Source organism: Tripterygium wilfordii, chromosome 12 (assembly GCF_013401445.1).
Source record: "Tripterygium wilfordii isolate XIE 37 chromosome 12, ASM1340144v1, whole genome shotgun sequence".
NCBI classification, from domain to species: domain Eukaryota; kingdom Viridiplantae; phylum Streptophyta; class Magnoliopsida; order Celastrales; family Celastraceae; genus Tripterygium; species Tripterygium wilfordii.
The window spans coordinates 5,848,700-5,871,404 of record NC_052243.1 but is presented as its reverse complement, the minus strand read 5'-3'; the positions used below and the strand labels follow the sequence as shown (position 1 = coordinate 5,871,404).

The 22,705-nt window shown below is 36.1% G+C and overlaps 3 protein-coding genes across 4 annotated transcripts; 1 reads left to right on the top strand and 2 right to left on the bottom strand.

The window, feature by feature from the left end:
* Positions 1 to 95: 95 nt before the first annotated feature.
* On the bottom strand, positions 96 to 4,312 carry LOC120010436 (deoxyhypusine synthase-like). 2 transcript variants are annotated; one of them, XM_038861234.1, is made up of 8 exons: positions 4,157 to 4,312; positions 2,602 to 2,825; positions 2,321 to 2,488; positions 1,671 to 1,889; positions 1,124 to 1,210; positions 824 to 929; positions 496 to 731; positions 96 to 268 (listed from the first exon to the last, which is right to left on the bottom strand). In XM_038861234.1, exons 2-8 carry the CDS (start codon positions 2,794 to 2,796, stop codon positions 176 to 178), a joined length of 1,104 nt encoding a protein of 367 aa, XP_038717162.1. In that variant the 5' UTR covers positions 2,797 to 2,825; positions 4,157 to 4,312; the 3' UTR covers positions 96 to 175. The 2 variants fall into 2 exon arrangements, with proteins under 2 accessions (XP_038717162.1, XP_038717163.1); XM_038861235.1 differs by having other exon boundaries at positions 2,321 to 2,444.
* Positions 4,313 to 5,221: 909 nt separating this feature from the next.
* On the top strand, positions 5,222 to 8,561 carry LOC120010505 (protein FAR1-RELATED SEQUENCE 5-like). Its single transcript, XM_038861295.1, has 7 exons — positions 5,222 to 5,957; positions 6,003 to 6,947; positions 7,008 to 7,405; positions 7,501 to 7,507; positions 7,963 to 8,041; positions 8,161 to 8,239; positions 8,352 to 8,561. Exons 1-7 carry the CDS (start codon positions 5,222 to 5,224, stop codon positions 8,559 to 8,561), a joined length of 2,454 nt encoding a protein of 817 aa, XP_038717223.1.
* Positions 8,562 to 19,491: 10,930 nt separating this feature from the next.
* Positions 19,492 to 21,010, bottom strand: LOC120011127. The gene is made up of 6 exons (XM_038862185.1): positions 20,721 to 21,010; positions 20,458 to 20,616; positions 20,289 to 20,369; positions 20,065 to 20,190; positions 19,905 to 19,985; positions 19,492 to 19,811 (listed from the first exon to the last, which is right to left on the bottom strand). The coding sequence occupies exons 1-6, from the start codon at positions 20,812 to 20,814 to the stop codon at positions 19,735 to 19,737; spliced, it is 618 nt and encodes a 205-aa protein (XP_038718113.1). The 5' UTR covers positions 20,815 to 21,010; the 3' UTR covers positions 19,492 to 19,734.
* Positions 21,011 to 22,705: the final 1,695 nt, after the last annotated feature.

The following is a 22,705-nucleotide window of genomic DNA, read 5'->3' as shown; positions in this document are numbered from 1 at the left end:
TAGTGAAAATGAGAAAATTTTGCTTGGTGAAAAAAGAGTTAAGCAACAAAGAGAGCTCGAGGATAAAGTAGAGCCAGTTCAACACCATTAGCAAATTAACATCTTGATTGAAAAATCTTGCATTTAGCTATTAAATGGATCAGTATTGCCAAAAGATTGTATTACACATTTACACCTAAGCGTCAAGGCTTGAAGGCTTGCTCCTTGCCCTGGACGCAAATGTTTCTGCAACCAGTAGAGGAAATGCAATAGTTGCGTCACAATGTACCTGGAAAAGATAAAAAAAGAGACATCAGTCAGAATAATATGTTAAAAGAGCAGCTGATTTAACACATGAACCGGGATAATAAGTAACGCATAACTCATACACGCAATTGAAAATAAAATGGAGATACAGCAATTGCTGTTTATTTATGAAAATGTTAATATAAGAGTCGTTGGTAATATAAGTCATGGAAACAGACAAAGCAAAGACGAGGGATAAATAAATCATACCTTGACAATTTTAGCAGAACTGCGTATTTTTCCCCAGGACACAGCCTCGTCAGGATGGGCACCAGAGTCACTCCCATCAAACTCTTGTGCGGTATTAACAAAGACAGCATAATCTGCACCATTGCGCATCATGTTGGCATTGCAGATGTGATGCTTAGGAAGCCCCCCACCAAGAATTATCATTCCAGTTTTTTTTGGGCTTGCATGGACAGCTTCACCATTCATGGCCCTAATATCTGGTAAAAGAGCTACCTGTTATAGGTTTCAATCCACATCTAAAACTCTAAAACTATCACCATGAAAAAACATGTAAGCAGGAAACACTTACCTTGCACTATGTCAATAATTAGACCTTCACTACGGAAGGAGTGAAAATAAAGCATGTCACCAAGAGATCCATCAGTTAACCCAGGACAAAATACTGGAATGTTGTTCTAGAAAATATCAATAAAAAGTATCATTGGATCTCCAGATTACAATCCCAGTATCCATTATAAAACCATAAATGCCACAAGAGAATCAAAAGATTTGAAGTCGTGACACAACAAAACACAAAGGGTTAGGTCATGGTTCAGTGCTTTACTTCAATCGAAAACAGCCATTTTAAATGAAGCTGGTGGAAGCTTACCTTGTACGCCCAATAAAGATAAGAACTCTCATTATTTATTTCTCTTCCCAGGCGAGCAATTACTTTGGATGGTGTCCATGAAACATTCTGTGAAAGCAAAAGAAAGAAGGGGGGACAAACTAAGGTCACAGCTAGTATTATAAGATCCATGTTCCTTTATATATCAAGACTGCAAAAGCAAGCTCAATTATTCAAGAGCTTTGGAATTTATATCTCAGTATACAAGGAACTCAAGGATCCTCATCCAAATACAAAAAATTGCACAAAGATAAATCCTATTCGATCCTCTGCAACTAATAACTAATCAGTTGTGGATAAAAAAAATTTATTGAAGGCCAAAAAGTGTAATTAAGTTTGCAAATGACTGAAATTTAAATCTCGGTATACAATGACCTCAAGGATCCTCATCCAAATGCAATCTATTACAGAAAAATCCTAATTGATCCTCAGCAACCAATAAGCTAATCATTGGCCGTTAAAAAAAATCATTTAAGGCCAAAAAATGTAATTAAGTTTGTGAATTAGGAACTGTGAGGGGAAAAAGTACCTGCTCAATTTGATCTTTCAACATTTGGTCAAAAATTGGAATGATCCAATCCTCAAATTTGCAGTAGTTGTCATTAGGAACCAACAAGTTCCCAATACGGTTCAATCCTTTTGAGCGCAGCTGAGCTCCAGGAAGCGAAAAATCGCCTTTGTAAGTGGGTGCAAGGCACTTTATAAGATCCTCTTCTATACCACCAGCTGTTGTAACCACTACATCAACCTATAGTTGCAAAAACATGAAACATAACTGCTTTGAATAAATAAATTGTTCAAGGTATTACCTGCCAAATTTTGCTGGCAGGAGGGCAGCCATACTTGGTACCTAAGTATCCAATCAAAAAGCAGGCACACGACTAAAGATGGCAACAGAGGCATTTATAGTACCTCAATAAAGAGTGCAAACCAAAAGAAAATATGAAAATCTAAGCATGCAAACACAGTTGTAACTTACTCCTTTCTTAGGTTCATCATTTTTTCAGAAGGCATTCCAGCAGAGCTGGCCTTGCTATGAACAAGAAATTATGATTTGAGAGCTCTTCATTTCCACAACAATATACATATAAAAGGACAATGTAATAATCTAACTACATGCCCTCAGACAACTGGAAGACAATTATATAAACAGTGCATGTATTGCTAATTGTATCTCACCATATGATGCCGAACAAGATAGCAAATTGTATCTCTAACGCCAGAAGAAATAAGATTGGAAGTAAAACCCAGGAAAACTTTGCATCTCACGGAGTCTCTATAGGCTGAGTCCCTTTCCTCATCGCTGCAGTTTTCAGTTATATTCTCATCAGCAAGCCTCCAATCAAGCTTCATTCCCAATTACCAAATAAGTTATCATAAGTGATAAGGAATAGGTCGAAGTCAGATGTCACCAACCATGAATCTTTTATATAAACAGAAAGAGTGTTATAGGAACTAACCATCTGATTAACAACTTCAATTGCATCTCCAAGATTGGAAGCCTGAAAGCCGGTGGAGACCATCGATTTGAGAAGCTGAGGATAGTTAACTCCCAGGTTGAAATCATAACCCTCAATCTTGATGCATCTGCCTTCCAGAGTTTCAGATTCTTTAAAAACAGTGGAGTGTATGGATGCCAGTACATTCTCTTCCATTGCTTATGTTGTTAACTTATTAATAGAAACTGCAGGAAGACATAACACAGCATTTGTAACAAAATAACAACTTGTCCTCCACAATCCAATATTCCATATCATAGCAACATAATATTCAAGAAAAAAGGTAGTTGGGTAGGAGACACCAAATTTGTGATGGTGCTAATCCATTTTTACTATAATAGAGTCAAAGATAAAAGTACAAAAAAAGGAGGAAAAAAAAAAACTCTGTTGAGCACCAATAAAATATTTTTTTCTGGCTGGAAACCAAATAAAACCAATTCATTTCATAAACAGAAAAACAAAATCAAGAGTGTAGATGAAGCGCTCTTCCCTGCACAGGATGCCATTGGTAACCCCCCACTCACCCAGTTTTTAAAAAAGGGAGAGAAAGCGAAGCTTCAAAATCCAAAGATGCAAGCCCAAGGAGAAAGGTATAGGCATAGTTACATTTCATCTACTATTCATACAGGCAAGACACCCATTTATTTTCCTATGCAATGCAAACACATGCATATACGTAAAGAAGTAATTTCTGGCAGCATTTGAATCTGGCTGGCATTGTTAGAAAGCATAGCCAGAAGTGTGATAGGAGGGGTTTGATTTGCTTCTCTGACTTCATGGAAACTGAACATCACAAGCATTATGTCCCAAATCCAAAACATCAAGGTTGGCATAAAAATAATTTGAGATTCAATGGATTAAAATGAAGGTTGAATTGGATAGAGTTTCTCACCTTACCAAGAACAAATCTTTATTACGAAAAAAAACAAATGTACAACATGACAAGATAGTTAAATTTAGTTAACTACTGTCACTACTATCCTTCTATAATCTATGTTAGAAAATAATGTATTTTGCAGCACAGTAAATGGCCATATCTTGTTCATTTTCTATATTAAAAATTCAATCTAAACTTATCATATTTGCTCGCACTCAGATGAATAGAAAGGAAGAAACTATATTGGTCCAAAGACAATAAAAAAGAGAGAGAGCATGTAAACCATTAACACAATCAAGGACAGAGAAGAAATTAACAAAATATGGCATAAAGAATGAAATTTTAATGATGAGAATTGAGGGTTTCTCGCTCCATGCGTGATCAGAAACAGTAGCAGACGGGCATGGTTCTAATATTGCGTTCTAGGACTTGGAAAATTTTCGATATAAGTCCAACTGTGTGACTTGTTCTTCCATCTGCAAGTCTCTTCATACCTTGCTTTGCCAAATTCGAATGAGAAATTTCTTTTGACATCAACATTTATGGAGTAAGCAAAATTATACAGCAGCAGCGCGGCGGCAGCCAAATTGGAAAAAGAAAAATGAATCAGTTCATCAAATTATGTAATAAGGCAATTACCTTAATTAGGGCAGCTTTTGATAGAAGAAGACCTTTGATTGTTGGATAGATGGCCAGAGAGACGCTAGAGAGCGACACTGGCAGGCTCTAGTGGTCGTCCGCCGTCACGGACTCTCGGCCGCCGTCACAGAGTCTTGGAGAAGCTAGAGAGTGAACTATTTTGATCAGTATTATGAACTAAGGATATATTTTATATTTGAAACAAAAAGCAACAACAAATGTAACTTAAAATGTACGAAAATGTTAAATGATCCAAGTTATTTCAACCCAACAAATCTCAATATGATGTGACGCTGAGTTGGAAGTCCAGTCATGAAGCCAGCATGGATTTACATAGGTTTTCGAGTCTGGCTCAATTTGTTTCCCACTTATATCACGTACGATTCTGCTTCTTCCATTTTACATTCCCCAACCTAGTTTCTTCTCTCACTTCTTCCCTTAACGATTTCGCAACATTTTTTCACTCTCATAGTCTGTAATGTAGTTATAGTTCACTGCCTCAAAGAGAAGACACATCTCGAGAAGTCGATTTGCAGCTGGAGGGTCATTTAGCAGATTTTATGGGTTTCGTCGATGCGGTATGTGTTCAATGTTGATTGTCCTCTCACTGTATTCCGTGGGTATGATATGTTTTGCATTGTTTTGTATGGGTATTTTTTAGGTTGCTCACACATACCAATAGGAGCTTGGCTACTGCCTTTTAAGGATTGCATTGTTTATTTTCACAGGGATTTATCGAATGCATTACATTGTTAATTGGGAAAATCATTGATGTCTTGTTAAATAGGATTGTTTTGGTAGGTAATTGAGCTGTTTTCTATGGAAATGTTAGGAGTTAGTCTATTTAAAGATAAATCGGTGAATATCTCCCTATTTGGTCATATGCATGGTTTATGTTATGATGATTGCAGTGCATTTATTGGTACATCGATAGCTCGTGCATTGTTTATCTAGTTCATTGCGTTGTTTTTTACATTGGGATTTACTGGTTCATTTTTGATATGAATCACATTGTTCGTTTTACAATGTAATTGCAAATTTTGGAAATTTTGATTTGGTCTAGTAATGGAAAGGCATGATAAGGCATATCATGGGTGGGACGACCAACAGATTGAGGGATCGAACATGGTCATGAACAATGATATATCTAGTTCAGATGATAGTGTTGAAGGTCTGGGAAATTTTGTTTCAGAAGAAGCTGAAGTTCCGTTGATTGGAATGTTTTTTGAAGATGAAAATCAAATGTTCCAGTATTACAAGAGATACGGGCAACGGACGGGATTTCCTATGAAAAAAAGGACTGTAAACAAGGATAAGGATGAATTGGTTAAATATTTGACATTCACATGTGACACAGCAAATAAAAGCAGTACACATACTAACAATTTCATAAATCATCGGTCAAATGCGAAGGTTGATTGTAAAGCTAGGTTGAGAGCCCGTTTATCTAAAGAGTGTAAGTGGGAAATTACAAATTTTATCGATGAGCATAACCATGTAATGAGTCCATCGAAGTCGAGGTATTTTAGTTGCAATCGGTTAATTAACCCTCATATTAAAAGGCATCTGGAGATTAATGGCATAGCTGGGATTAGAGCCAATAAAAGTCACAATGCCCAAGTAATTGGTGCTGGGGGCATGAGAAGTTATTGTTTTTGGAACAATATACTAGAAATTTACTTGCAAAAACTAGATGATTGCGACTTGGCGAAGGGGATGCCAATGCAATTCAAAGTCATTTCAGCAAGATGCAATCACAAAATGATGGGTTTTTTTTCACTAATTGATTGGGATGAGAAAGGTAGGTTGAAAAATGTTTTTTGGAATGATGCAAGGAGTTGAGCAGCTTGTCGTGAATTTGGGGATGTCATTACGTTCGATATGACATATTTGACTAATAAATATGACATGCCATTCGCCCCATTTGTTGGTGTCAATCACCACGGGCAGTCAATATTATTAGGGTATGGGTTGATTTCAAATGAAGACACGGACACTTTCATATGGTTATTTCAGACTTGGCTATCATGTATGCATAATGTTAGTCCTGCTGGGATAATAACTGACCAAGATAGGGCAATAAAAAATGCAATTGAAGTTGTGTTTCCTGCAACTAGGCATAGATTATGTTTGTGGCACATCATGAAGAAGGTGTCTGAGAAGCTTGGTTCGTATAAGGAATATGAGAATATTATTTATGATTTGGGTGAAGCTGTTTATGATTCACAGAGCACATATGAGTTTGAAAGGTGCTGGGAATCTATGATTGCTAAATTTCATTTGACAGATAATGGTTGGTTGAAAATAATGTATGATCTTAGTGAGATATGGGTTCCAATATATGTGAAGAACTTCTTTTGGGTTGGTATGTCGTCCACTCAGAGAAGTGAGGGGGTGAATGCATTTTTGGATGGTTATGTAAACTCGAAAACTACTCTTAGACAGTTTGTGGAGCAGTACAACAATGCATTAAGGGACAAAGCTGAAAAGGAAAGTAAAGTGGATTTTAATTCATTCAACAAGCAACTCAAATGTGCTACTTCGTATGGAATGGAGAAACAAATTCTGAATCTGTACACTCAAAACAAGTTCAAAGAGTTTCAAAATGAGTTGACAGAGTTGATTTATTGTGGCATTAAATCTGTGGTTAACAATGAAAATCTGGCACATTTTTATGTTGAAGAGGATGTATTCTTTGGAGATAAAGGAAGGAAGAAAGTTGAATACAATATGTGCTATGACAGCACTTCATCGATTGTCTTTTGTACATGCTGCAAGTTCGAGTTCAGGGGTATATTGTGAAGACATGCTATAACCGTGTTGGTTCGCAATGGACATGATCTAATCCCAGCTCATTACATCTTTAGGTGTTGGAGAAAAGAGATAAGGAGACCTTATTCTCGAGTTAAGGTAAATTATGATGGAATGGAGATTACAGGCGACCAACAACGGTATGATAAATTGTGTAACATGTTCACATATCTGGCAGATTTGGCGGCTGATAGCGAACACAATTTCAATTATGTTGCGAACTTGATTGAAGGTGCGATGAGTACTTTTAGTGCGTTGAGCACTGCCACACCTGTTAGTGCATTGAATGTGGCTGGTTGCTCGAATGATCCGTTAATTACAAGAGGCAAAGGACGTCCTTCATCTGTGAGGAAGAAAAGGATTTTCAAGAGGTCTGCTAGGAGCAGCAAAAACAGCAATGAAGTGCTGCCAGCATCAACTGGAACAAATGGAAGCATGGTAAGTTTTCTTCGATTTTTTAGTGCCAATTTTTTCCTTCAATGTAATATGTAATTCATTGACCTTTTATTTTTTTTGGGCTCTTTGATGTGCAGGACACAAGTGAGGTGGATGGGTCAAACTTCATGTATTGAGGGGATGAATCAGTTTATATATGTTTATGTTTATGTTGTTGAAGGAACAAATACATTGGTGTTACATAGACTATTTATATATTAATTATGATTTCAAGGAACAATGTGGTGGATTGCATTATTTTTTTCCTAATGGTTTGTTGGTTGATTACAAATTTATTGGTTTATTACGTTTGCATTGTTTTTTTGTTCATGCTTTCGGGTAGGATTGGACACTCAATTGATAAGACCACAAATTTTGTGGACATTGCATTGCTTTTACATCACATTGCATTGACACATTGATAAGGGATTTTTGAGGTAACCTACAACCTACTCAAATTACATGTATTCATTGGTTAGTAATTTCAGATGACACATACACCCAGAAGTGATGTAAGAATTTTACAATTGCATTGTTTTTTTGGTCATGCTTTGTGGTAGGATTGGACACTCAGTTGAGAATACCACAAATTATGATGGACATTGCATTGTTCTTAGCTCAAATTACATGTATTCATTGGTTAGTGTGGCCAAAATGCCACACTAAAAACAGTGCAATTGACTACATTAGAGATGTGGACATACTGCATTGTTTTGCATGATGACTTACAAAAATTTTTTGGTCATGCTTTATGGTAGGATTGGACACTCAGTTGAGAATACCACAAATTATGATGGACATTGCATTGTTCTTAGCTTAAATTGCATGTATTCATTGGTTAGTGTGGCCAAACTGCCAAACAATAAACAACGCAATTGACTACATTAGAGACGTGGCCATACTGCATTGTTTTGCATGATGACTTACAAATTTAATACTTCAACTGTAGTACCAAAAAAAATTTACACTTCTTGTAATTCCTAACCCAACCTTTTCTCACCATCCCCCATACATGGCCTTTGTCATTGAGAAGCAAATGAACAACATGAGCTCTAAACTTACGAATATCTTCCTCTTTCAAAGTCTGCGGGATTGGTTTGTTGGTGAATATGCACTCCATTATGAGCATGACAATGATGCCACAATCGACGCTATTTAAAAAAAACTGCAATTAAAAGAAGATAATTATTAAATTGCATTTAAGTTCAAGTTCAATGCCTTACAATTTGTTGGAGAACTTACGAAGATGCTGGTTGTTGGGGTGCGTCCCTAACTGTTGAGAATGATGACTCTGTATTTGATGAGACATCGGATGGGAAACATAGTAGTAACTAATCTGTTATGTAAAAAAAAAAATTAGGTACATAAATAATAAAATAGATACTGTGAAATTAAGTAAGTGTACCAATAGGTTTGCGTCTTCGAAGAATGGATCTTTTTCGTTTTTTCGACGCGGCAGTAAGGAATTGTAATGTTTCCAACTTCGCTCTTCAAGGTTAAGGACAAGTAATGTCCAATGATTTGCAGTTGCATGTGATCCCGTGCTATGAAGTGGAAAGAGTATCTTCTTGTAATCCTTAACTTCCCTCACAAGCTTGTCTGTCAACTTTTGCTTCACAAGCTCATCATTGTTTGTTCGGATGTATGCCTGAGTATAATGCATTTGATACTTATTGACATTGTTTTAATGCATGCATTAAAAATCAATTAAATTGCCTACCAGACAAGAGCTGGTCACTGCCAACAGTCGCTCAACAGTTTCATCATCTACTTGTTCCCTTGTTAGCAACTCAGACAATGCATCAATAATCTATAAGTTTGAATGAGATATGCCATCAATATAATCAAATCAATGCAAAAACAATGCAGTTAAACTAAATAGTAATTCAATCAGTTAAAAACCAATGCAATTCAAAATAAACTGATAAACCCACTTGTTAAATGGGTGTGCAAAAACCAATGCAGTTCAACTAAAAAGTAATGCAATTCAATTAATAACCAATGCAATTCAAATACACTGATTGACTCACTTGCTAAATGGGTGTGGAAAAAACCAATGCAATTGACATTCATATACTTATACTTACATTATTTGATGCTATGCCACTCCCCGCCAAGGATAGTAATTCAAAGAACCAAATTTCATTCTCCCCCGCTCCAGACCATACAATTGTGCTGCAAGAAAATGGCGTCAATCAAATATTAAGCTTGAAACCAATGCAAAAGATGAAACTAATTAAAAAGTAGGTTACCCCTCTTTCGCATATTCTGAAAGTTGGGCAAATTTTTTTTGCTCTTCATTTGTCAGTAATGGTATTGTTGACAGTGGGGCTTTCTTCATCTTCTTAGTAACATTGTTTAGGGGTACGAAACCTTCAAGATCTTTACATTCATTTTTGGCAACTTGTTCCTCATCAATCACCCTCTTTGTTGTGTACAATGGATTATACTTCTCTTTGTACTGAAAGTCTGAAATTATCAATGGTCTTCTTGATCAAGTCTGCATATTTTTTATCATAGATCTTGTCTTCTCCTTTTGCTTGCAAGCCCTTTCGTTCCTGTTTCTCTTTGGTGTAGGAGTTAGAGTTGATGGTGCAGTTTTTTTCTTTTCTTGTTTAGCCCTGTCATTTAGACGCTCAACTAGCACCCGGTTTACTTCTCTTAGATGCCGCAAGCTCCCAGACATCTCATCAATTTGTTTTTGTTTTTCTTTGTTATCAGTTCAATTTTTCATTTTCATCTCTCAAAGCATGTAAGCGAAGGAAAACATCCTTCAAAATATCATTTTTATCCTTCAAAGTTCGCTTCAATGTAGCTTCTTCATCATTAAGCACATTGTCATTTCTTTGATCTCCATGTAAAACTAGAGGTATTAAAGTAGTGCATTGTACACCACTTATCTCATCAATGCAGACTTCAACATCTTCATTAACAATGTAATCATTCACAATTTCTTGTTCATTGTCATAGATGGTTTCATTTGCATCTTCATCATCAACTACTCCCTCGAATTCACCTTCTTTGGTATCTCCATCAACTGAAACATTCCCAGAACCCCCTTCATCTGCATATTCATCATCTTTACCTTCATCATTTTTCACTTCCTCATCATCCACTTCATCTTCCCCTTCATCATCGCTTGATTCATAGCTCCCAAAGCTAACTTCTTGCTTTGAGGCTTCAATTATTATTGTCTCCTCCTCAATACGGACTAGTTCAGATGGATACACCTGGTATAGAACAATGACATTGTTCTAATTTAAGCCTCTGACATTGAATACAGGATCAATGTAATTACAGAATTTGTAAATAAATAGAGGTAGTGTTACCTGTCCATGCTTTAATTTGATGATGTATTGAATTTTGAAGTCCTTTGGAAACTTCCTCACGTCCCACTTCAGGAATCTTGGAAATAGGTCATTCTCAATTGGAGTGATAGTAATCGTGTGCTCGCAATACCAATACTGCACATATGCAAATAATTAGTTCAATAACTACTTCATATATATGTATAGGCACATGATTTTACTTACCGACATAAGCGTAACACATCCATTTACTTTTTCAGGAGCATTGCCACATTTTCTAATTGATTCCATCAAATAATTAGCAATGGCCTTTGACCAATTGAAATTCTTCATATACTCTAGATCTTCAACGTATAGGATGAACCCCCACGACAATCCATGCAAGAATGTGGAGAAGAATAGTGTCAAGCATAGGTATAGCATTATCAACCTAGCAACATCCTGCGCATCGACTTCACATACACCTTCTATTGCTTTATGTATTGCAGACTTAAGAGTAGTTGCTTTCATAATTTTTACTTCCTTTGCAAAGGCCCTTTTCACAAACTCTGAATCAATTAGTTTCCCTTGTCTAGCAATGGCCATCTCAATATCTCCCGAGCATACCCCAAATATAAGTTCAACGTCATTCGCAGTAACGTTTAACTTCTTTCCCCCCAACATGAAGACTTCTCTTCTGCTGTCATATGTACGAATGATATCACAAATTATATTATCATTCTTCCTCATCTTTACTTCTGGTGTTCTTCCCACCCATTGCTTTAATAAATTCCAACATGGTGTCTTTTTCAACCACTTCTTATACTCCCTTCGCAAAGTCAAATTCTAAGTACCGTTGCTATTGTCCCAAGATTTGATTTGTACTGAAGCGGATAATCTTTGACCATGTTGATTTGACAGGTTTGTAAAATAAAGATGTTAATGAGATCACATTGTCATTTAGAACAATGCAATAAACATTTCCATGCAATGCAGTAAGTTATATTTAAGTCATTGGAGAAGCGTAGCTTCGTGTGATGATCCACCTAAAAAATCTCTACCCTACACATTTACATGTACTGCAATTCAAGTTAAATGGGATTGTAAAACAATGCAACTAACAAAAGGAACAATGCAAATCAGTCAATAAGTCTCCCTAATTAAAAATTGGTGGACCAAAAATTGGTGGACATGCTCAGATAGGTCTGAGTTCCCTCAAAATCCCCTACCAAAATCAACACTGCAGTGCAATGCAATTTTAGTGAAATGGGGCAGTAAACACTGCAATTGACAAAACCAGCAATGCAAATTAGATGAAAGCTTACCTTAAAACAATGCAATTAAGTACATAATCAATGCAATTGAACTTAATGTTAAGGCCATGCTAAGAGGGTTGTGAGTTCCCAAAAAAAAAACACTAACCAAATAAACATTGGGGTGCAATACAATTCACTGGAAAAACTCATTTTGGTGTGACCACCTAGAACATTCCTACACATTTCCATGCAATGGAAATCCATTGAAATGAGGCTGTAAAAGCATAAATGTGTGTCTTATCAGTCAAGAAGCTGCCCTATTTAAACAATGCAATTAACTAAACATTCGTGGACAATCTAAGATGGGTGTGACTTCCCCAAAAATCCCTTAGCCAAATCCACAATGTTATGCATCAGAGAAGAAAGCCTCCCGTGAAGAACAATGCAATGATTTAGTGAAGCACATCAATGGTTGAGAAATGGTTCATCCACAAATTAAACCCTAAACCTACACAAAAAAACAATGCAAGGCAGTTCATCTTGGTTGATTATGTCAGCTTCAGTTGGCAAACATCGAAAAACCATACCCATATTAACAATGCAACACACAAAATTGATTGGACAATTTCAAATTGGTGTGACCACCTAAAACATTCCTACACATTTCCATGCAATGCAATTCCATTGAAATGAGATTGTAAAAGCATAAATGTGTGTGCTATCAGTCAAGAAGCTGCCCTAATTAAACAATGCAATTAGGTAAACATTAGTGGACAATCTAATATGGGTGTGACTTCCCCAAAAATCCCCTAGCAAAATCCACAATGTTATGCATCAGACAAGAAAACCTTCGATGAAGAACAATGTAATGATTTAATGAAGCACATAAATGGATCAGAAATGGGTTCATCCACAAATTAAACCCTAAACCTACACAAAAAAACAACGCAATGCAGCTCATCTTGGTTAATTATGTCAGCTTCAGTTGGCAAACATCGAAAAACCATACCCATATTAACAATGCAACACACAAAATTGATTGGACAATCTCAGATGGGTGTAGGTTCCCCCAAAAATCCCTAACAGAACAAGCAATGCAAAGAAAGATGAAACAGCTGAATAAAACGTATAACCTTGAAGTTTTTTCATCGTTACCCTTATTTTCAGCTAAAAATGCATCTACGTATAGACACGAAAGTCATCAACGATGAAGAACCACAAGTATCTTAAGGTTATCACTAAATATATCACAATACCTTGAAATTTTTCTTCCCGTTGCACTGATTTTCACCTGTATAACAACCTTTAAATAAGGACAACGACTCTGATCATCTCCATTAACATAATCGATGATGAAGAACACAAGAAAGAGGAGGAAAAGCTTCGAAAAGGGCAAAACGGGAGGAAAAGCAAATGGGTTTGGGTTATATTTTCAATGTAAGAGTGATTCTGGGTATTAAATGATCTCCCCGATTCTCGAGCTTCATTTCAAATTTAATATTTCAAATTTGCATTGTTGGAAAGCTGACTAGGATTGCCACATCGACTTGGGCAATGTTGGGACCAATTTACTTGGGCCATTTAGCAGCTCCGTAAAATGTATAGTGGGGCTCCTATATGCAGGCGACAGACCCTTATACTTTTGATAATTTACTGGCTAAAAATCTCAGCCGTTGGATTAATCTAACGGTTGAGATGAACACCACTATTCAAAACCAAAAACCAGACATTCCAACCCAAAAACGAGACATATTTCAACTAACAAATCTACAAGAAAAAATCTGCAAGCAACCAAGAAATCTACCTTCTCTTAACCAACTTAACTCTACAATTTCTCTTTGCATTTGGCATGCAATTACAGTGAGGGAGAAGAAGGAGGAATTTGTCTGGCTTTTGCGCGAGGAAGAAGGGCTGCGTACGTATAGGTTGAAATCTGTCTGGTTTTTGTTTTAAGTGATGGTTTTAATCTCAGCCATTGAAGTTATCCAACGGTTGAGATTTGCAGCTCAGAAATCATCAAAAGTAAAAAGTCTGCGTATAGTAGCCTCATTGTATTTATATATATATATATATATATATATACACACACACATACTTCACACGTACGCACCAACTTTACTTACTTGCTTTTCAATTATAGATGCAGCGAATTGTGGTTGATGGTTTAAAATCTAGGAGGTAGTTCCCAAAAATCATGACTGTCTGAGATTCAGTGGCCAAAAGGCTACAAATCAAGAAATTGTGGTTTAGCGAATTATTCTTTTCAAAAGTGGTTCCTTGACGGATAAACAAGATTTCAGCAAGATTATCTCAAAGAGAGTCCAAGAGAAACATGACTCTGTTAGCCGAACATTTCTGATTTCTCTAAATCTGTTTCCAGCTAAAACACGATGCTATGAAGCTTAAGTCACGTTTGTCCTATACATCAAACAAGAACATATTTTTATACGATCTTTCATGCATAAGCATCAACAGAATGGCTGTTGTTAGCCATGTTCCTACATATTCAGGCATAAAGCCAAAAGACCTAAAAAGTGGAGACAACCACGACCTCCAAGAATGCCAACATCTTCCTTGAAGAAGACGCATGTCCAGAGAGAGGTTGCCATGATCCCCACATCCAGGAGAGAGTTGCAGTTGAAGACCATGAACTTAGCAATTCAAGTCAATAATCTCATGGTAGTTGTACCACGATCCCCTCGACAGGAGTTCATGGAGTAAGTACTAGAGAAGCAAGAGTAAGACATCACTTGAAACTATAAAATAAGAAGAAGAAGAATCAACACAGCACCCCGCATCAAACACGGGACTCAACGTCTTCAATCTTTTATTGCTTTCTTAGGCATGGCTCCGGCTACTTATCTTTTTTACTTAGCATGGCTCCAGCCAACTAGTTCTAGATTTGTCTTTCCTTTCCAAAGCCTCTGCTGCTATGTCTTTATTTTAGCTTATAAAGTATGCCTACATCCCAGGATGTATCCATTTCCAATGAAACTCTTGATGCATTCCAATAACGTGTACTTTTTTTATTTCCATTCCATAGAAGCCCTTTCATTCCCGTGATAGTCTTTTGTTTCTTGCTTTTTTTGAGATTGACACTCTACGAATTTTATGTCCTTTTTTTGGAAGGCAAAGCTCGAGCCAACAGCCTTGTGTTCATTTCATTGTGCTCAGTCTGTTTGGTATAGAGGTCAGACTCGGTGTAAAATCCTATCAAATCCTTTGGGCTGACAGCAAGCCTTAGCACACCTGCAAATTCATCATATACATCCACAAAACTCCTGTCCCTAACAACCGAAATTGTAAAATCTCTGATCCAGAGCAGAAGATAATCATCATATTTTTGGCACACCCGATGGGACGTGAAGTGTCAATTACTTGTAGTCATGACAAAGAAAGCTGAAAAAGTAGCAATAGGTGAACCAACAGGAGACCAGTCTCTACCACTTTCAACAAGAGAATCACACATGGAAAGGATATGGAATGAAGTGATGAAAATATCCCAGGATATAATGACAGATGTGGCGCGACATTGCATAGCAATAGCACCAACCTATCAAACCAACACAAATGCAAAACATCCTAGAGAGGACATGACAAAGTGACTAAAAAAGGCCCAAAAGGTTTCTTAAAAGCATAGTAAAATTTTATGCCCCAAGTTCCACAGGAAAAAGGCACAAGAGGAACAGGCAAAAATATCCTGAAATCATACGGCGGAGGTGGTGTAATATTACATAGCAATGATGCCAACCTATCAAACAAATCCCAAACCTGAAAAGTCCTAAAAAGGACATGACAAAGTACGTAAAAAAGAGACACAATTTCTCACAAGTATAGTAAAATATGCAAACCAATAAACCTACATAACCCATAAAATTTAAATACCCAAAAACAGGAATATCCCAACTGGTGTCCAAAGACCACATATGACATAAGACATATTATCTATATGAGATATCCAGAATACCCTCACATATATCAAAATATGTACTACAGTAGAAATAATCAACAACCTAGTAGACAATATAGTTCTACTAACAAAATTAAAGTATAGAAAGAGTAAAGTGGACTATGCTTGCATCACGTGCCCTGCAGTTGCTCCTCAAACTACTCACTTGAAAAAAAAAGATAAAGCAAGAACAAGGAAAAAAAGGGTGAGGCAAATGCCCAATAGAGTATAGAAAGCCAATGACATGTTTAAAAGGAAAATAAGTATAGAATCCCAAAGACACACGAATAAACTGGATATGATGATCCAAGAATGATAATAATGCAACAACATGATTTAATCAAATGCACGCTCAAATCCAATGCAATACTTCAATGAAATAAAATACATTTTTAAATAATTACCGATCACCGAGCATAAAAATAATAACTCAACTGGTCAATCATTCTTTAGTCAATTTGTGATCCCCTACCACACTTTCACCGAAAACTGATCACAAGTTATATAGTTATACTTGTCGTGATCCTCCATCAAACTTTCACCGGACACCCATCACCAGTGATACTTGCCTTGATCCTCTATCGGACTTTCATCGAACACTGATCACCAGTGATGCTTGTCGTGATCCTCCACCCATAGTTTTTAAATTCGACTCGTGCATCGACCCATCAAGGCTGAAGGTTCGAGGTTCAATCGTTACAATAAAGGTTGAACCGTAAGTTTTTAATAAATAACAAATATTTAGCTATATAGACATATAGACAATTCCATATCGAGTATAATCGTCTATGAACATGATGAAATAAATTGCCCCATGCATAGCTCTTACATTCATTGGACCATAAATATCAAAATGGATTAATTGAAATGGATCTTCAGCTCTGGTTCCTTTTTCAAATGGTTTTCTTGTTGTTTTCCAGCTAGGCAACTGCTCACACGTGGGCAAATCAACCTTGTCAATATTATCCAATAAAGCCTCTTTGGCTAATCGATTCATTCATTGTTCGACAATATGACCAAGTCGATCATGTCAAACATTTACATCAATATTAGAATCATTAGAATATGTAAATAGTGAATAACTAACATTAACAACATCATCACAATTGTATAAAACAATAAAACCATCTAGAAAATATCCATAACCATAATGACTTGTTCTCAAAGACAAGACAACCCATTGTTATGATAGTGTAATTCCAAACCTAAGTTTAACAATACTAAGATAGAGACTAAGTTTCAACGAATTCCAGGGCATATAACACATCATGTAGGAATAGGGATCGACCACCACGCATGTCTAGACAACAGATGCCAATCGCTTTCACTTCCACTTTGAAATTATTTCATACATAGACTCATCTTGTTCTATGCAAGACTCAATGAAACTCCACAAAGATATGCCTATCTTTCGCTACGTGGTTTGTGGCACTTAAGTCTACAATCCACAAAGGATGAGATTCAGTTAGAAAGACATAAATAGATACAAAACTAATACTCTCAAGTGCACAAAGGGTTTTTTACTTTCTTTGGCTCATTGCAGTTACAAGCAAAGTGACCCTTTTTGTCACGATTATAGCATTTCACCTTTACTTTTTTTCTTTCTTTTTATGTAATGCTTGGATTTATCCTTCTTGTATCTCTTGTCCTTAAATCTACCTTGGTGCTTGTGCTTGAAGCCTGAAGCTCGTTTAGAGCTTGAATTGGTCACATAGATTTCAATATTAGGTTGAGCCACTTAAAGGTGGTCTTCTTCCAGTTCAAGATGACGCACAACATCATAAAAAATTTTGAGGTTTTTTTTTATGTGTCAGGTGGATCTTCATATATTCCTAGTATTGAGGCAATGAACGAATAACAGCTTGCAATTACTGCTCATCAGTTAGGATATGACTAGCTTCTTTCAACTCCCTTATCATATTTGATATATGTCTCAGACGCTGCTTCATTGTCTGATCACGAGGCTTTTTGTAAGAGTCAAACATTATAATGAGCTGACAAAGTTTGGTTACGATCATGCCATCAAACTTCGCACCTAAAGCTTCCTATATTTCCTTTGTGTTTTTAAAATGCTTAAACTATCTTATAATATCATTATCCATACTACTCAACAACGTAATGTGAGCAGTTGAGTTCATCTTTTTCCAGGCAACGTATGCCTTTTTGTCCTTCTATATATGTTGAGTAGTAGTGCCATTCTTGTGTTCATCCATTGTTTTATTCAAGGCTTCAAGAGCCTATTGTTCTTCCAGCACATACTGAATTTTCATACTCCATAGTTTTTAGTCATCACTATTCAGTTTTTCTCTTCTGTTCAATTCAGCCACTATATTTTTGGATGCTGAAGCCATCAATTAACTAAATTATTTAATAAGTTCACAGTAGATAAAGATGACATAATTGATTCCCATGTGACTGATTATTACAAATTTAATTAATTATGCAAAGTCTTGGTTCTTCGAAAAAAAAGTTACACAAACTTTATTGAACCTTGACATAATTAATATTCATCATTCATAATCACAAAGATTAATGTACTAAAATAACATCATATATATCATAATATCTTGAGTACAACACAACAGGAAAAAAAAAATACAATTTATGTACTATAAAACAACTCATGTGCCAAGACAGAGAGTGGGCTCCATCCACCACTTTCTAGGCCATCGTTCGCCATCACATTTTCACACCCGATTAGAGTTGTCGTTGTAAATTTAATAGTGTGTTTGGATTTGTCAAAAAGCAATCGTGGGTATGACAATTTCACCCACCCGAGAATGGGCTTTGCATTTTGTGTCTTCTCCAACCTTAAGAAACCCTAATTTTTTGAATTTTCTAACTGTTTTCGAAATGATATTTCACTAAATTTGGAAGCCCATATCTTACTCATTTTGAAGTCCAAATCTAACGTATTATATATAGTTGGAAAGCTTGAAATGTATATCTAAAAAATAGGACTCAAAGTTCTCTCTTTGGTCATGTTGCTGAAATTTTCAAATTTCAACCAAACATGCTTAAATCAATTTCTTTGTTTCATTATCTATATATACAAGTTATATAGATGATAATCACCAAAAAAAACTTGCTAGAATACCAATATAAGATGATCTAAGCATCAAATATAAGCAAAAACCAATATTTGACAATTTTCCTAGATCAAAATGCATGTTAATCAAAGATACATCACTTGAATGGAGTGTAGCTTGGTGGCCAAAGATTAATTACAATCTTTACATGAATTTGGAGAGAGTGCCTTGAGATAGAAATTTCTCTTGTGAAGTTTTTTTGTCTTTTTTGTTGGAATTGAGAAGTTTCCATGTTTGGAGGGTTGTAATCACTCCATGAGGAGTTGTAGTTTCCATGTTTGGAGGGTTGTAACTACTGCATAAGGAGTTACAACTCCTCCATATCTTCGTATCAACGTCCCATGGCTGTTGAGTACGTAAATGGGTCGGATTGCCCCTTGACCCATTTCAAACCAACGGTTTACCATACGTTATTCAAGGCAGAATTGCGTGTTTTGATTTTCGATAATGATGTCTTCATTGACCTTTTTTTTTGTTACTTTAAATTTTGTGAACCATTCCAAACATCTACCTCATCAATATTTGTAGCATAGCAAATAGAACAAACAAATCCATAAAAGTCAAATATTCAATTATAGCATGTATAACAAACAACAATAATGTTGTCCACCTAGGTATATGCTCTGCCTTATTCATACCAACTATAAGCACAAGAATCTGGAAGACAACAATAATAATCATAAAATATCAATTCCATAACGAAACGCGGATGCTCGAGCTGGCTGGACTAATTGCATCAAAACATGGTGTACTAATTCTTCAGAAACAAAGCCATTGACATGACCAATATGATCATCCAGTGAAACTTCCCTGGCAGGATTGATGTTGCTGCATACACAGAGCAAAATTTGACATCGTGAGTACGGAGTATGAATACTTCTTTAAAATCAATGCACATAACATGTTCGATAAAAGTTCTACCTTGGCTGCCACCACTTCCAGGGGTTGTTTCTTGATTTGCAACTTTAATTCCGAGACTTGAACAATCCGATCCAATTGTACCTTCAAAACCCAAGAACAAGATTAGACCTTTTGTTTCAATTCAATCGAAGCTTGCAAGTTGTGCTTATTGTGTTCTTACAATCGCTGTAGCAGGGGAAGTAAGTGCTGTTGAGGAGATTAAAGAACCCGGATTGGCAAGAACATTCGTAGTTGTATGTTTTGTTCTTCGTGCAACTTCCTTCTCCACAGTACGCCCAATAACAAGCTATATATATCAGAAACACAGAATTTGTCAATTTTGAACCAGTAACAGAACACACATGATAACTGAAGACAACGATTTAAGAGTTTTGGTTATTTTACGATCGAAGAAAGATATGTTGTTTGGAACTTCTTTCGCTGGAACCGGAGGTGGAGCCGGCTGGCACGTGTAATCCAGAGTACCTGCATAATCAAACATGTTCTTCAATCGACGAGGGCCTTTCACAGTGGATGTAAGTCTCGAATCAATGAGAGTAAAAGAGAGGCTTACAGTTTGGAATCACACAAGGAAGAAATGGAGCAGCTTCATCGACATCGTCGTATCGGGTTCTCTTCCAACCAGGCTCACATTCACATATGTAGCTGAATGCATATGTAATGTTCGCTACACAAGTCCCCTTCCCACAATTTACTTGTTCACACACCTTGTCTGCAACAATCAATCACACCAAAGGTTGTTAGCCACAAAAGAGCTTGCCAATAAAACAGGTTTTTTGCTGACGGAAACGTTGCCAAATAGAGAGGCTTTAGTACCATAAAAGGCAGGTAGCCAGTCATCTCCCATGGCAACCATTGGAAGCAATACAAGAAGCAAAGCTAGGAAAGTTATGCCTTTAGAGGAAGCCATAACAGAATATTTTTGTTTTTCTCAGTAACCTAAGAGAAAATTTGAGAAAGACCCACTAGTTGAAGATTATGAAGATGAGTGATTTCTATGGTTCTTTATATAATGACCACATCAAAGAATTGAAGGTTTACTGTATATATTGAAGCCTTCTGCTGACTTAGATCAATCCCACATGCCCTAAAAACCCAATAGTCTTTGGTTTCTTGTTCTTGAGTCTCTAAGTTTTATTTTTTTTATAATGACAAATGTGTGTTTAACTTTGATTGATTCCAATCAATAGAATATTGTTGGTGGATAGTTTACTTGATTTTCTAAGTTCTTGTGACAGAAATTGCCTAACAAAAAATCAGAAAAAATTGGGTCTTCCAACCATTATGACAATTGTGCCCTCAGTTGTTGGATTAATATATACTTGTAAATATGTAATAAACATACATTTGAAAGGGTAGTTTAGACAGTTTGGAACATCAGAATTAAGGTCAACAAAGAGTAACCGTTGGTTTTTGCATACCGTGGAAGCTTCCTAGATCATAATGCCAACATGCCTGAAGATTTACTTAATAAATATTAAAAAATTCCTATATAAAATTGAAAAGAAACCGTAGTTGAATTTTCAGTAATAGTGACACCCCAACATAGGGTTTCTTCTTATCTCTGGAATTATTTTCAATTTTTGTATTGACTTTTTGATAATAACTGAAAGAGAAAGATATGGATTAGTAACATAAAAGAAACAAAAAGAGATATTGAAAAAAAAAAGAAAGAAAAAGAGGAGATGGGGCATGAAGGCATGACACATATGCCACTTCCCTTGCACGTCTTTGTGGAGGAGATTTTTCAAAGCAAAAAATGTCTTCATGTGGTAGGAAAGGGCCGAAAAAATTGAATTAAAAGATTAACGACATATAAAAAAATCACATCTTTTTATATTTCTTTGAAATTCAATTATTTGGAATTTGTAAGATGGTAACTTAATCGGTGTGGGTTTGGTGCTTGAGTTCAGGCATGCCAAAATTCTATTCGTTCTTGATGATTGAATTTGTTCGACTCGTAATAAATTAAGTTTGCACATAAGAGCAACTGCAACAATCCCTTTTTAGTGGTCTATGAAGGCATTTTATTGTCCCAACTAATGATCCATGGAAAAAAAGTGGTGCAATGGTGTTGATTTATTGGGTCAATTTTGTTGTCGCAAATATGTAGCCATGGACATTGATTGGCTCTTCAAATGGCTTGCTTTTGCTTTTCAAGTGGGTCCCACAATAAAACACACTCACATCTATACCAAAATCAATATTGGAACTCACCTATATTACATCAAAAATAAAGCCAACAAATTTACACCATTATACCAAAATATTTTGTTGGCGCAGTGACATCAACAAAATACCTAACCACATTAGTATAACACGTCTTCTAATACATTTTGTTGTCCCAACAAAAAACCATCATCTAGTTGCTCTAAGTTATATGTCCAAAATCCAAATCCAAACACAAAATTTTTGTCCAAATTAAAACCAAGCCTAGGTCCCAGTACAAATATCATGTCTGGTTTACTTGTTCGGACTCTAACTCAATTAGATTATAGTCTGGTTTACTTGTTCGAAATTAAACCAATCCAGGTATGGTTATTTAAGTATGTCCGAAATCCAATTTGGGTTAGGTTATGGACATGTAAACTTTACGTGATGTTGTCCGATCCAGAACCGATTCGGAATCGATGTTTTGTCACCCATACTTGAGTTACGCAATAGTATTGCGAATTCTATAATCCATAAGACATAAGTTTGCTTATTGGGTGCGTTTGAAAATGTGTTTGCACCTGTTGAATGCACCGTTTTTAGCTTGAATACACCGTTTTCAAACTAAAAAATATTTGGTTGAGTGATAT

Coding starts and splice junctions, on each gene's coding strand:
- LOC120010505 (XM_038861295.1), top strand. CDS start 5,222: ATGGAAAGGCATGATAAGGCATATCATGGGTGGGACGACCAACAGATT. Junction 5,958..6,002: donor AATTGATTGGGATGAGAAAG/GTAGGTTGAAAA, acceptor GGAGTTGAGCAG/CTTGTCGTGAATTTGGGGAT. Junction 6,948..7,007: donor CTGCAAGTTCGAGTTCAGGG/GTATATTGTGAA, acceptor ATCTAATCCCAG/CTCATTACATCTTTAGGTGT.
- LOC120010436 (XM_038861234.1), bottom strand. CDS start 2,796: ATGGAAGAGAATGTACTGGCATCCATACACTCCACTGTTTTTAAAGAA. Junction 930..1,123: donor ATCTTTATTGGGCGTACAAG/GTAAGCTTCCAC, acceptor GATATTTTCTAG/AACAACATTCCAGTATTTTG. Junction 732..823: donor AATTATTGACATAGTGCAAG/GTAAGTGTTTCC, acceptor CTCTTTTACCAG/ATATTAGGGCCATGAATGGT.
- LOC120011127 (XM_038862185.1), bottom strand. CDS start 20,814: ATGGCTTCCTCTAAAGGCATAACTTTCCTAGCTTTGCTTCTTGTATTG. Junction 20,370..20,457: donor TCCTTGTGTGATTCCAAACT/GTAAGCCTCTCT, acceptor TTGATTATGCAG/GTACTCTGGATTACACGTGC. Junction 19,812..19,904: donor TGGAAGTGGTGGCAGCCAAG/GTAGAACTTTTA, acceptor CTGTGTATGCAG/CAACATCAATCCTGCCAGGG.